The sequence below is a fragment of the Phocoena phocoena genome, chromosome 19, assembly GCF_963924675.1.
Source record: "Phocoena phocoena chromosome 19, mPhoPho1.1, whole genome shotgun sequence".
Classification (NCBI taxonomy): domain Eukaryota; kingdom Metazoa; phylum Chordata; class Mammalia; order Artiodactyla; family Phocoenidae; genus Phocoena; species Phocoena phocoena.
In genome coordinates this window covers 26,390,864-26,403,871 of record NC_089237.1, presented here as the reverse complement: position 1 = coordinate 26,403,871, position 13,008 = coordinate 26,390,864, and the positions used below count along the sequence as shown (strand labels likewise).

The 13,008-nt window shown below is 40.0% G+C and overlaps 1 protein-coding gene across 1 annotated transcript in view; it reads right to left on the bottom strand.

Moving 5' to 3' along the window:
- ACACA (acetyl-CoA carboxylase alpha) overlaps positions 1-13,008 on the bottom strand; it is a 237,910-nt gene that overhangs the window by 144,216 nt on the left and 80,686 nt on the right. The window contains exons 12-21 of the mRNA XM_065897277.1: positions 12,696-12,866; positions 11,532-11,693; positions 10,726-10,889; positions 6,534-6,684; positions 5,232-5,335; positions 3,362-3,443; positions 2,756-2,901; positions 1,224-1,374; positions 914-1,048; positions 414-560 (exon numbers count right to left, since the gene is read on the bottom strand). Coding sequence (XP_065753349.1) covers positions 414-560; positions 914-1,048; positions 1,224-1,374; positions 2,756-2,901; positions 3,362-3,443; positions 5,232-5,335; positions 6,534-6,684; positions 10,726-10,889; positions 11,532-11,693; positions 12,696-12,866 — 1,413 coding nt within the window. The remainder of the gene's footprint in view (positions 1-413; positions 561-913; positions 1,049-1,223; positions 1,375-2,755; positions 2,902-3,361; positions 3,444-5,231; positions 5,336-6,533; positions 6,685-10,725; positions 10,890-11,531; positions 11,694-12,695; positions 12,867-13,008) is intronic.

Sequence of the window (13,008 nt, the reverse complement as noted above, 5' to 3'; positions counted from 1 at the left end):
TAGACTACAGTATAGTGTAAGCGTAACTTCTCTATGCACTGGGAAGCCAAAAAATTCATGTGACTTGCTTTCTTGTAATACATGCTTTATCGCGGTGGTCTAGAACCAAACCCACAATATCTCTGAGGTATGCCTGTACTTACTTTGAAATTGCAATATAAGCACCTAACATTGTCCTTATTCTCTGGTTTAAATCCCAATTACATGCAAAGTCAATAACAGAGACAAGAAGCAAGGATTTAAAGACTTCAAATCCCACAGCTAATGGTGGGAGAGTTTCGGATCAAACAGCTTTCTTTTTCTCCCTCTTAAAAAAAAATCCTTACGTGACTTTTAAACTATCTTAGAGAACAGGTACCCTATTATGTATACGCCTTCCCCCACACCACCTCCCCAAGAAAAGTGATTCATACCCTGCTGCTAAAGAAAGGATCTGGAAGGCAGTATCCATTCATCACGTTGACCAAATTATCCAGGACATAGTGGAATACTCGATGGAGCTTCTCGCCTCTGAGTGCTGTGCTCTGGATCCGTGGCAGACTGCCTGTGTGAAGCTCAGCCTGTCAATCCCAATGAGAGATCAAGTCATCCACTACCTTCTATTCAGGGTACAAACACACCACTGCAACTTAGATTCATCATGCAAAATCAAGACTCCTCTTCACCATACCCAGCTACAAGGAGAGAAGTCAACAGAGGAAACATCATAAGGAAAATCATGGAATCTTAGTATCATAACTCTTACAAATTCTAGTTCCATAATACCAAAGGCACACATACAAGCCATAAGATCGGGCTAAAAAGCTTAAGGAAAAACTGGAAAACCAAGGACTGAAATCACTTGCTTTTCCAAACTACTGTTACTGTGTAATCAGCTCTTGGAGAGCAATATTAAAAGTATCTTCCTACTCACCTGCTGGACCTTGCTGGGGTTGTCCAGCTGCATTTTGGCTATTACACAGCCCGGGTCAAGAGCTGCTCCAGGCCGCTTGACATAATGGATACAGCCAGACTCTGCAGCTGTTAAGGTCATTACCATCTTCATGACCTACAGTGAAAAATAAAATCTCTTAGGACCTAGCTTTAGGGATTAATGACAGCTACTGACACTTCCCCTTTCTATTTTCTACTTCCTTTCTGTTACTCTTGAGTCCTAGTCAATTCCAGCCAACTCTTGTCCCACCTTCCCTCCCATGGCCCGGAAGCCCAATCACCACCCTGACCTCGATCTCAGCATAGCACTGGCCAGCAAACACATGGCCTCCATCCTCCACAATGTACTGGATTAACTTCCCAGCAGAAGGTGAGCGCATCACCGAAGGGTCATTTTCCTTCTCAAACACACAGGTTTTGTTGCCAATCGTGATGCGATACCTAGGAGATAAGTGGGAGTATGTAAGTCAATAAAGCACCTCAAATTGTAAAAGATAATAGTAGGATAATGTCAATCTTAAAAAAAAAAAATCGGAAAACTTCATTCTACACACACACACATACACACACACACACACACACACAGCATTTATTGGATCCTTTTTTTTAAAAAAAAATTATTTATTTATTTATTTGGTTGCACTGGGTCTTAGTTGCGGCTCATGGGCTCCTATATTTGCGGCTTGCTGGCTCTTTAGTTGTGGCAGGTGGGCTCCTCAGTTGCAGCACGCATGTGGGATCTAGTTCCCTGACCAGGGATCCAACCCGGGCTCCCTGCATTGGGAGCGCGGAGTCTTAACCACTGCGTCACCAGGGAAAGTCCCTTGCATCTTTGTTTACAATGCCAAATAACCCAAATTTCCTTCAGTAAGGGTCAGATTAAATAAATTATGATACATCCATATAATGGAATAATATACGACCATTAAAAAGAATAGGTACCTCCATTAAGGAAAAAAAAAATGAAGGTGATGCTGATGTAATAGCTACTATTTTTTGAACTCTTATTATATCACAATGTTCTACAACCTTTCCATGTGTTAATTCAGTTAATTACCACAGCCACACTGCATGATTGGTGTTGAACAGTATAAAAGATGTTAAAGGAAAAAATAAGGTATAGAACTAAATGTTATTTTTATTTGTGAATATATTTAAAAGAAAGTATGTACATATATGTAACTTGCATATACATACAAAATTTCTGCAAAAACATATGAGACTGTTAACAGTGGTAGCATATAAAAAGGGGAATTTATTTTACATTGTCTGCCCACACAGGAGTGGCGGAGAGACAATTTTTTAAAATTCATTCATTCGTTTGTTTGTTCATTCATTTATTTATTTATTTATGGCTGCGTTGGGTCTTCGTTGCTGAGCACGGGCTTTCTCTAGTTGCGGCAAGTGCGAGCTGCTCTTCGTTGTGGTGCACAGTCTTCTCATTGCCGGGGCTTCAGTAGTTGTGGCATGCGGGCTTTGGTAGTTGTGGCTCACAGGCTCTAGAGCACAGGCTTAGTAGTTGTGGCACACAGGCTTAGCTGCTCCGCAGCATGTGGGATCTTCCAGGACCAGGGCTCGAACCTGTGTCCCCTGCATTGGCAGGCAGATTCTTAACCAATGCGCCACCAGGGAAGCCCAGAGACAATGTTTTTAATTATAAATACTTCTTAATACTCTTGAAATTTTTGTTAAGTGCATGTACTATTTTTTTTTAATTAGAATAGAATCCACAAAAATACCTTGAAAAATCCCAAGAGTTAGTGACTACTCAGAGAAAAGACTGATACAATGACCAGCAAATGGACCTTAAACAGCCACTCACCTATCCACCTCCTCCTTCATGTACGTGGTATAACTGCTGCCATCATAGGACAAGAGCAGTCCTCCATCACTCAGCCGATGCACATCTACTTCCACACACGAGCCATTCATGATCACCACGTAGGAGTTCGGGGACTGTCGAGTCACCTGTAGGAAATGAGACCCCCAAGAGACAAGTCAGTGTGTCCCTTCCAGGGGGAGTCCCAGACAAAATTTCGGTATCTCAGAGATCTAGGTAAGAAAGCTCTGCCAGAGAGGAAGGAAATTCATGGCACCGGTGCTCTGAACACTACTGTCTGTGGGCATGGCTCAGCCTTGCTGCAAGCAAAGAGGGGGGACCTTAGATGCATCTCCCTGCTCTGGTTGCTCTCTGTCTCCTTTATCTCTTGGCTGCATATGTGAAATTAAGCAACAGCTAAAACATTTTCAGAGAATCATAAAATACTGCTTTGACACAAGGCTACTGACCCTAATAATGACTATAATTTCACTAACACCCAGCCCTGCAGTAAACCAAACTTTCACCCCATCTCTTGACCTAAAGGAAGCAAGTTGACAAAGAGAGAGGCAAAAAGTACAACGTTGGCTTCAGTGGGGTTCAGCATACCTTCAGTACATACTTGACTCCCTCATAGATAAGTTCAACATCTACTGTATTCAGAAGTGTATGAGCAGAAAGGACTTGACCCCTGAAAGAACAACAATGTGAGAGACACTTCTAGAAAGTTCTAAAAGTTTACAAGGGAATCTCAAAGGTTATCAGTTATAGCATTTCCTGGAATAGTAAGACTGAAAACAACCTAAAGGACCATCATCATTAAGGGACTGATATATAAATTACAAAAAAGCCATATAATGGAATATTATGCAGCCATTAAAAAAGAAAGATGAAGCCCTTTATGCACTAACATGAAATACTCTCTAAAATACACTGTTAAATGAAAAAAGCAAGTGAAATTGTGTAGGACAACTTCAGAGTATGCTACCACTTGTGTTTAAAAAAAGTAGGTCATAGGAAGAAACAAATATTACATATATATGCTTATATAACTTACCATATGTCTGAAAGATTACAGACAGAAACTGGTAACCTGGGTTGACTACAGGGAAGGAAACCGGGTGGCCAGGGAATAGAGGTAAGAAGGAGACCTTTCACTACATACCTTTTTGTGCCTTTTGAATTTTAAACCATGTGAATATATTATCTGTTCTTAAAAAAAAATAAAATTAAAACTTAAAAAAATTTTGAGAAAAGCTCCAGTGCAATCAACCCTCATCTACCCCTATCAACTGAATTTTATTTGGGGTCTTAAAAAATAAAGGCAGTAGGCCATGGCTGGGTGGAGGGGAAAGGGAAGGACATTGCCAAGGAAGAAAACACTATCTCTTAAGAAAGACTTTGAAAATAATTAAAGGAGGGAGTAAAAATGCAAGTGAGGCAAATTGTTAATAATGGGTGAATCTGGACAAAGAATACATAGAAGTTGTTTGTATTATTCACGCAATTCTTCTATAAGTCTGAAATTATTTCAAAACACAAGTTTTAAAAATAAATTTAAAGTAACGTTAAAAAGGTAAGGGGAGCTCGTAGAGGAGAGATTATGTGTGACACATCTGTACACCAGTAGGGAAACCATTTAACTAGGTTAGAGATCGCATGTTGAAGAACAGAAATGAGTATGGCTCGAGTGGTAAAAAGGCGCCATAGTATATAGGGAGTTGGAAGTCACTCTGAGGGATTTTAGATCTGATACAGAAGGGAAATGTGAGTTGATGAAGGTTTTAGTGCATAAGTGTAACATAGTGAAAGATTTTCATGGTAAGACTTGAACAACTGAAATCTCAGTTCAATTTTTAAAATTTTGTTTCTTTTCTTCCTTTCAGACACCTCAAAATGGAGCTGATGTAAGTCTAACGAGACACAAAGAATTAAAGTGCCTGTGATTAAAGTGCTATCAAATGATTAGCCTTGTGGACAATTCCTCCAGGGACTCAAAGGCAGAGCTCAGTCTTCAGAACCAGTGTTGGAAATGAGTTTAGCCCCACACATACTTGAGAGACTCATGAGGTCATCTTGAATATCAGCCTCAATTATTAATTCCTGAAATTTTACAGGTCATATATGAAATATTCAGGGTTCCTTGCTAGAGTAAAACACCAGATTTTCATCACCACGGCTTGGAGAGATTTGATGCTTGTACAGAACAGAATGTTTACTTCAGCTGGACTCCAGTTTTTAAAAAGCAACCTACTCTAACTGTGGTATAAACCAATTTCTAGAATCTGCCCTTAGAGCCCCAAAATCATTTGCCATAAACTCCTACATCCCTTCTCTCCCCTGCCTCCATGGTCAGTGAATAACAAGTAGCACTCACAAGCTGCCAGGAACAGAGAGAAGACTAAATGGGCCTCTGAACTTCAGTCCTGCACTCAGGACCACTAGTTAGCTTGCACAGACTATGAGAAGCAAAGCCTACCTCTCTAAGGAGTGAAGGAAGTTGGAGATGCTATTCCGCAGGCTCACATCTGCCACGTGGAGAGCCCCACACACAACTCCCAACATAGTGTCAGGTCGCTCTGCCTGAAAAGAAGGAAAAGAGAGCAGATCAAAAGCAGGGTCACTTGGCACCATGGCCCCTCAATTTAAATCAGGCTCAAATGTGCTGTGAAGAATCAGCTACCATTGAGTCTCCATCCTTACTGTCCAACTGATTTTTTTTTTTAACATTTACTCTTTTTTTAAAAGTATTTTTTTTTAATTTTTATTTATTTTATTTATTGATTTTTGGCTGCACTGGGTCTTCGTTGCTGCACGTGGGCTTTCTCCAGTTGAGGTGAGCAGGGGCTACTCTTCATTGTGGTGTGCGGGCTTCTCATTGTGGTGGCTTCTCTTGTTTCAGAGCATGGGCTCTAGGCATGCAGGCTTCAGTAGTTGCAGTACACGGGCTCAGTAGTTGTGGCTTGCGGGCCCTAGAGCACAGGCTCAGTAGTTGTGGCACACGGGCTTAGTTGCTCCGTGGCATGTAGGATCTTCGTGGATCAGGGCTCGAATCCGTGTCCCCTGCATAGGCAGGCGGATTCTTAACCACTGTGCTACCAGGGAAGCCCCCAACTGATTTTTTGAGACAAAAACACATTTATTTTTAGAATCTGAATAGAGGTCTCATTTGAATAGAGATGAAAAACACCTTTCCCTCCACCCTCCCTAAGATTCCCACTGAGCCAATCGAAGAGTAGCTCAAAAACAAGCTTTTGTCACAAATAAACTTCAAAAGGTACAAAGATGTGGCTACCAATAATCTCAAAGAAAAATGGTGTACAACCAAAATTTGGACCTCCAGCTAATTTACATGAATCTAACAATTTTATACAAAATCTTGAGTAATTTGTATTAGCCCAGCGATTCAGGAACAAAGGGTAACTTCTGTTGATTAAAATGAGGCCCCTCTCATCAGTGCTTGGTAGACAGATGTAAAAGTTGGTAACTCTGAACCAGATTTAACATCAAGTGAGGAAAGAGAAAGTATTTCAATCCCTGCGTGCCTCTCTTCAAATATACCCTTGGAAGTAATACTACAACCTATAAAGTGACTGTGTAACACAGGCACAAGAACTCTTACAGTGCTAAAATCACACTGATTCCTAGATTTTTCCACATAGACCAAGAACGATTCAGATTAGAATCAAATAAATTTTATCTAGCGGCATGGACTGATCACACCACAAGCCTATAAAAACCCAATCCCAGAAGCTGTTTGTGTAAGTGGAGAAATACACACCTGTACTTTTTCTGCTATCAGTCTGTCCAGCCAGCCAGTGTCAATTCTATTCATCTGAAAGCTTTCAGTCTCCAACAATTTGATCAGGTATTCGACTGTAGTTCGAAAGTCGCCCCGGATAGATAGTTCCTTCAAAGCCACCACCATGTTTCTGGGAGAAGGATAGAAGCAGATCTGTTTCAGCAAGAAATGTTCTAGTGTTTTTCAATAATTTTCAAGAATTGTTTCATTCCTTTAGAGTTTCAGGAGGCGGGGAAGAGAGACAGACAGTTCCAAGAACAAATGAGGGTGCAGATATATATGTGCTTATTCCAGATAGAATTTTCAAGAAGTCAGCAAACTTATGAGTCTGATTAATATTACCATAAGAGCATCAGCAGATCACATACATTTCATTATATGGAATACAGAACAAATTATCTGCAAACCACCCAGTTTTCACTGTTCCCATCATTCCATTCATTTATTGCTGGCTAACGAGAATTAGGGCATAATTCTCTCCTCCTTACACCTTTTTTATTTTATTTAGGTAAAGTTTACATTTAAAAAAATATACTTAAGTATACTGTTCAGTGAATTTTTACAAACACTAATACCTTAATTTAAAGTTTTCCATACAATGGAGGTAACTGGCTAGGGAAAGTCAGGTATTATTAGCCTGACACTGCATGTGAGAGTGGTGGGTTTTTTTAAGCTGCATTTTAGCCATCTGTGGAATGACTTGCTCATTACTTTGATTACTTTCCAATTAAGTGTTAAATGATCTAACTTTAACAAAATTTCAAATACCATGGGGTTTTTCCCTGTATACTTCTGTATACTTCTGCCCAGTGTTATGCTGAACAGGGCAGGTCCCTATTTCAACAAATATTTATTATATATATTTATTATGCATCTCACAGACTCAAGACACATACTAGACTCTTAAGGGAGAGAGAATGTGGAGACTTTAAAAATATATGACAGGGCTTCCCTGGTGGCGCAGTGGTTGAGAGTCCACCTGCTGATGCAGGGGACACGCACGGGTTCCTGCCCCGGTCCGGGAAGATCCCACATGCCGCGGAGCGGCTAGGCCCGTGAGTCATGGCCACTGAGCCTGCGCGTCTGGAGCCTGTGCTCCGCAACGGGAGAGGCCACAACAGTGAGAGGCCCACGTACCGCAAAAAATTAAAAAATAAAAAATAATTTAAAAAAATATATATATGACATAATATCATAAATACCAGTAGAGAGATATAAGCAAAGTGTGGAGCGGTTCTAAGAGGGGAGAAAATCCACCTCCCTATGGTTTCATAAAGAATGTGAGATCTGACATAGAAAACAAACTTGTGGTTACCATAAGGGGAAAGGGAGGGGGGAGGAACATAAGATTAAGTGATACAAACTACTATACATAAAATAGATAAGCAACATGTTTTTACTGAATAGCATGGGGAACTATATTCAATATCTTGTAATTACCTATAATGGAAAATAATCTGAAAAAAACATATATATATAACTGAATCACTTTGCTGTACACCTGAACTAATACAATATTGTAAATCAACTATTCTTCAATTTAAAAAAAGAAAAAGAATGTGGGATCTGAAATGGGATAAAAGTTAAGCTGGGATTATGACTGTGACAGAAATATTCTTCCAAGTGGTCCAGGAGTTCTCAGCCTAGAACATTATTCCGTTTCCCACCTCTACCCTCCTCTCTATGCCCTATCTCAGCCTGGCTTACTCCTATACATATTTCCCATATCAATCTAGATGTCACTTCCTTTTGCGAAAACTTCCCTGACCCTTCCTGGACTGAGTTAGCTGACTCAGCTCTACGCTCCTATAACACCCTTATGTAATCCCACTATCAGAGATGGCACTTCCTACACTGTGTTCAATTGCTTATTTGCCTCTCTTACTCTGGATCATAAAGTTCCATGAGGGCACAGACCCTATCTTGATCCTCATTATATTGTCAGAGCCATTAGATATTCAGTAAATATTTGTTAAAAGGAGTGAATGAATGGATGGACAGAGGGAGTAGCAAGAACAAAGGGAAAAAGGAAATAAATTAGGGGTTGTGTTCAGGGAATGTTATGATTGAAGCAGAGGGTATGAGGACAGGAATGAGGGGCAAGTCCATTTATCCAACAAACATCTACTGAATGCTTACTATGTTCAGGGGACACAGCAGCAACAAGACAGACACGGTCTTGTTCTCATGGCATTTAGATTACAGTCTGCGGGAAATATGGGTTGGGGCTATTCTGGAGAAGAATATGAACACCAAGCAGAAGAATACAGACCTAATATAATGAAGAAAGAAGAAACAAACTCTGAGCTGAAGAATGAACTTTAGCATGGTGTTAAGAAGCAAGTTTAGGGACTTCCCTGGCTGTCCAGTGGTTAAGACTCTGCGATTCCACTACAGGGGGGTGTGAGTTCGATCCCTGGTTGGGGAACTAAGATCCCGCGTGTCACAAAGCGCGGCCAAAAAAAAAGGGCAAGCTTATTGTAGAGACCATAATTTTCATATGCTAAACATTAACCTGGTAGCTTTACACTGCAGAGAAATGTACAGAGCAGGTCAGGAAGTAAGGAGCAAGGCTTTTGGAGCAGGTCATAAGACATGTCCTGTAGAGAATGCTCAGTGGCGTGCCAATCAGGACTGGAAACCTAAATACCAATAGCGGCCACTCTGGGGATGTAAATGAGTGAGGCAGACTGGACGGGAGCTGTGTGAACTAGAGAGTTCGTGTTTCTTCTAAAGGAAGCAGTCACACAAAGCTTCAGTTAACTTTTGCCAAGTGGAATATAAAACCAACCATCATCCCGTTCTTTTAAGGGAAGACAGAAATCCATGTATTTACTTCAATCTCCCAATTTTTAAATATTGGTGATTTAAAAAAACTAACACTCTACAAGACAATCAAAACACATCTGTGGCTGTGACTAGTAGGAAAGCCACCAATTTGCAAGCTCTAGTGTAAACCTTCTTCACTTTGGCAAAGCAGGATAGGACTGTGAAAGAAAAAAAAAAAGGCAACTTTTATACCAGATGGTTTTTCTGGTAGCATTGCTTTAATTCTGAAAACTCCACTTATAGTTTTGAATAAGTGGGAAGAGTTGTAGAGGACAAAATAGAGAAAACTTGAGGTTTCCCAACTTCTAAAAACATTATTAAAAACCAACATTATTAATAAATACTTACTGATTACACAATCTATGTATGCAGTTTAAAGGTCAAAGGAATAGTATTAAATGCTTGGTTCAAGTAAATAGACAATTAAAACATAGAACTAGATCAATTTTGGATAGATCTTCTAAAATATCTAACCTGTCAAAATTACCTCCTAGAGCCCTACTTTTCAGGCAAGCAAAACTGCTATTAAATATTTAATGTTTACGCTCAATAGAATATTAACTAATACTTATGATATACCAGTTATATTATACGCTGTGTGTATATTTCATAGCTCACTGAGGTCTCTCATATAAGCAATGTGGACAGTTCCCTTATGCCCTTTTCATGTAATAAGCAGTTTCATTTTATTATTTTAAATGGCTATGGGGGTTTCCCTGGTGGCGCAGTGGTTGAGAGTCCACCTGCCGATGCAGGGGACACGGGATCGTGCCCTGGTCCGGGAAGATCCCACATGCCGTGGAGCAGCTGGGCCCGTGAGCCATGGCCGCTGAGCCTGCGCGTCCGGAGCCTGTGCTCCGCAACGGGAGAAGCCACAACAGTGAGAGGCCCGCGTACCGCAAAAAAAATAAAAATAAAAATAAATTAAATGGCTATGGGACATTTACAGCTATACCTTTATTTTGATGACAAATAACAGGTCTTATCTCTGACATATGTCAAGTTCTTGGACAAGAATCCACCTCCACCCCCAAATGACAACACCATTTCTATAGAAAAATATGATATTTTTAAAGCAATCAATTTTATAAGTTTATTAAAAACACTGAAAGCAAAAATACTTGAAAAGGCCCAGGGCAACAGACAGAAAAACATCTGCCAAACACTGAATAAATTTAATACAACATGAATGTAAGTACAGTCAAAGATATATTTCTTCAAGAAGGTTATTCATATAAGTAGTTTTATAGCAATACATGATTCCCATTCCCACGCTCACGCCTTCATTGAAGATTAGCACAAGTTTATTCTCTGAAATGCAATCAAGTGCTATTATACTCACGAAATGGCTTCCTCTCGGTTTTCTCCCCAGGAAAAGCAGTGACCGAACTGAGAATCAGCAAATTCATGAAGTCCCCCTGCAGCAGCAACACTGAAATAGCCCCAAACGTTCTTATTGCTGCGGAAATTCAGTTCCTGAACTGTTCCTGAGCTGGGCTTAAAACCCTATTAGAAGATTCACAGATATAGAGAACAAACAAGTGGTTAACAAAAGGGAGAGGGAAGGAAGGAAAGGAAATATAGGGGTAGAGGATTAAGAAGTACAAACCACTATATATAAAATAAATAAACTACAGGAGTATTGTACAGCACAGGGACTATAGTCAGTACTTTATAATAACTTAAAATGGAGTATACTGAATCACTATGTTGTACACCTGAAACTAATGTAATATTGTAAACTGACTACATGCAATAAATTTTTTTAATCAAAAAAAAAAAAAACCCTGTTAGAGAATGAAGAATATGAGATGATATTATATTTCTAAGGAAGAGAACGTTCATATACTCATTGTTCAGGTTCTGTGTAATCACACACACACAAAAAGCAGAAATGATACACAAAAATCATAAAGGCTTGCGAGCCAATGTCCAGTGCTACAGACCCACTGAGGACTCTACAGTGACTAAACAGGTCTAAATGACCAATGGAACAGTGATTACTTATTTGTCTGCTCTGATGAAGCCTCTATGAATTTCCTTCTCCAGAGGAAGTCCCAAGATATTTCAGATATGCCCTCAGATAGCATCTTAATATTAAAGTTCACAGGGAAAAAAAAAGTGTAAACCTTTTAAGTGATGGGTTACCTCATCTGGATTTTCACTAGTGATCCGAGCAGCAATAACGTGGCCCCTTGGGCAAGGAACATGAGCAGAATTTTCAAAATCAATGGGAGCATCACCCCAGGGAGATACCCCATACATCATACGGATATCCTTGATTCTGTACAAAGGGATCCCCATGGCAATCTGAAAGGTAATAAAACACACATCACTCCTTTTTCACAGTTACTTGCCTTAAAATGTGGAAGCTATCAGATTTCTCATTTCAGTAGCCACCACCTAAAACACCCTATTTTTATAGCCTGCATCCTACATCATTGAATAGGTGACTCTAAGTTACTTGAAACAAAACACACGTAAGGTGTTAAATACTCCCCACTCCTTAAAAAGTCCCCAAATCCCTAATGCAATAGACATGAGCTTCCCTCTAATTGTCATTTCCCCATCAAGGGATCAGAATGAAAATATCCAAGGGAAGAGTCAGTGTCAGTGGCTCTCCAAGTTCAGACAGCTAAAAAGTCCTAACTATGTCATAATTACTTCATAATTATTGCCACAAACCACTGCAGAAAGTATATAAATCTTTATTTACTGGGTTCCTTAACAGGGACCACTGGGGACCAGAAGGGGTTCCCAATGTGGGCAAAGAATATGTTATTTACAAATAATATCAAACTTCATCATGAACTATTACTGCTTCCCATAGCATTTATTTCCTGGGCTGAATGGAGAAAATAGTATTGACAGCCAGCACTTTAATTAAACATTATAAAAATAAATGTGTGCTGCCACACTCTTGGCATGAATAACCTCAGCCACCACTCTAAGGTGGAATTGCTTCAATTTAGAACACTAGGAAAAAGGCGTAGAGGACAATTACAATGTTTGTAAGGTTTCCTATAATTTAAACAACTGAGTAAAGCATATTATTTGTGAAGTTTCTTTCTGATATACGACATTTTATATCAGATGTGTCTGGCTGAAAAATAATAATATTTCTAGATTTGTACCATATCAGGAAAACCAACCCACACATCCCAAGCCATAGAGTGCAAGAGGTGAACATTACACGAGACTCAGATAAGAGGCGTCTTCTCTTAACAGATGCTGCTTGAACCAGTTTTGCAGGCATCTCTGACATTCCAAACTTCTGTAAGCAACTCTCTGATCAAGAGCAGGGTGACTCACCTGGAGCTGTGCCGCAGGGAGGTTGACATCGGCCACCATCTCTGTACAAGGGTGCTCCACCTGTAGCCGAGGGTTCAGTTCCAGAAAGTAGAAGCTGCCATCCTGGCTGTAGAGGTATTCCACAGTCCCAGCACTCACGTAACCAACCATTTTGGCAAGTTTCACCGCACACTCAAAGAAGAAAGATAAGGCAACATAAGTATGTCATCTTGTCCAGCTGATGGGCTACTACTTATCTATAGCTTCTCCCTCTCAAAGAGCCAGTGTTTATAAAGGCTTTTAGCCATGTGAGTGAATTTCACCCTCTCTGATT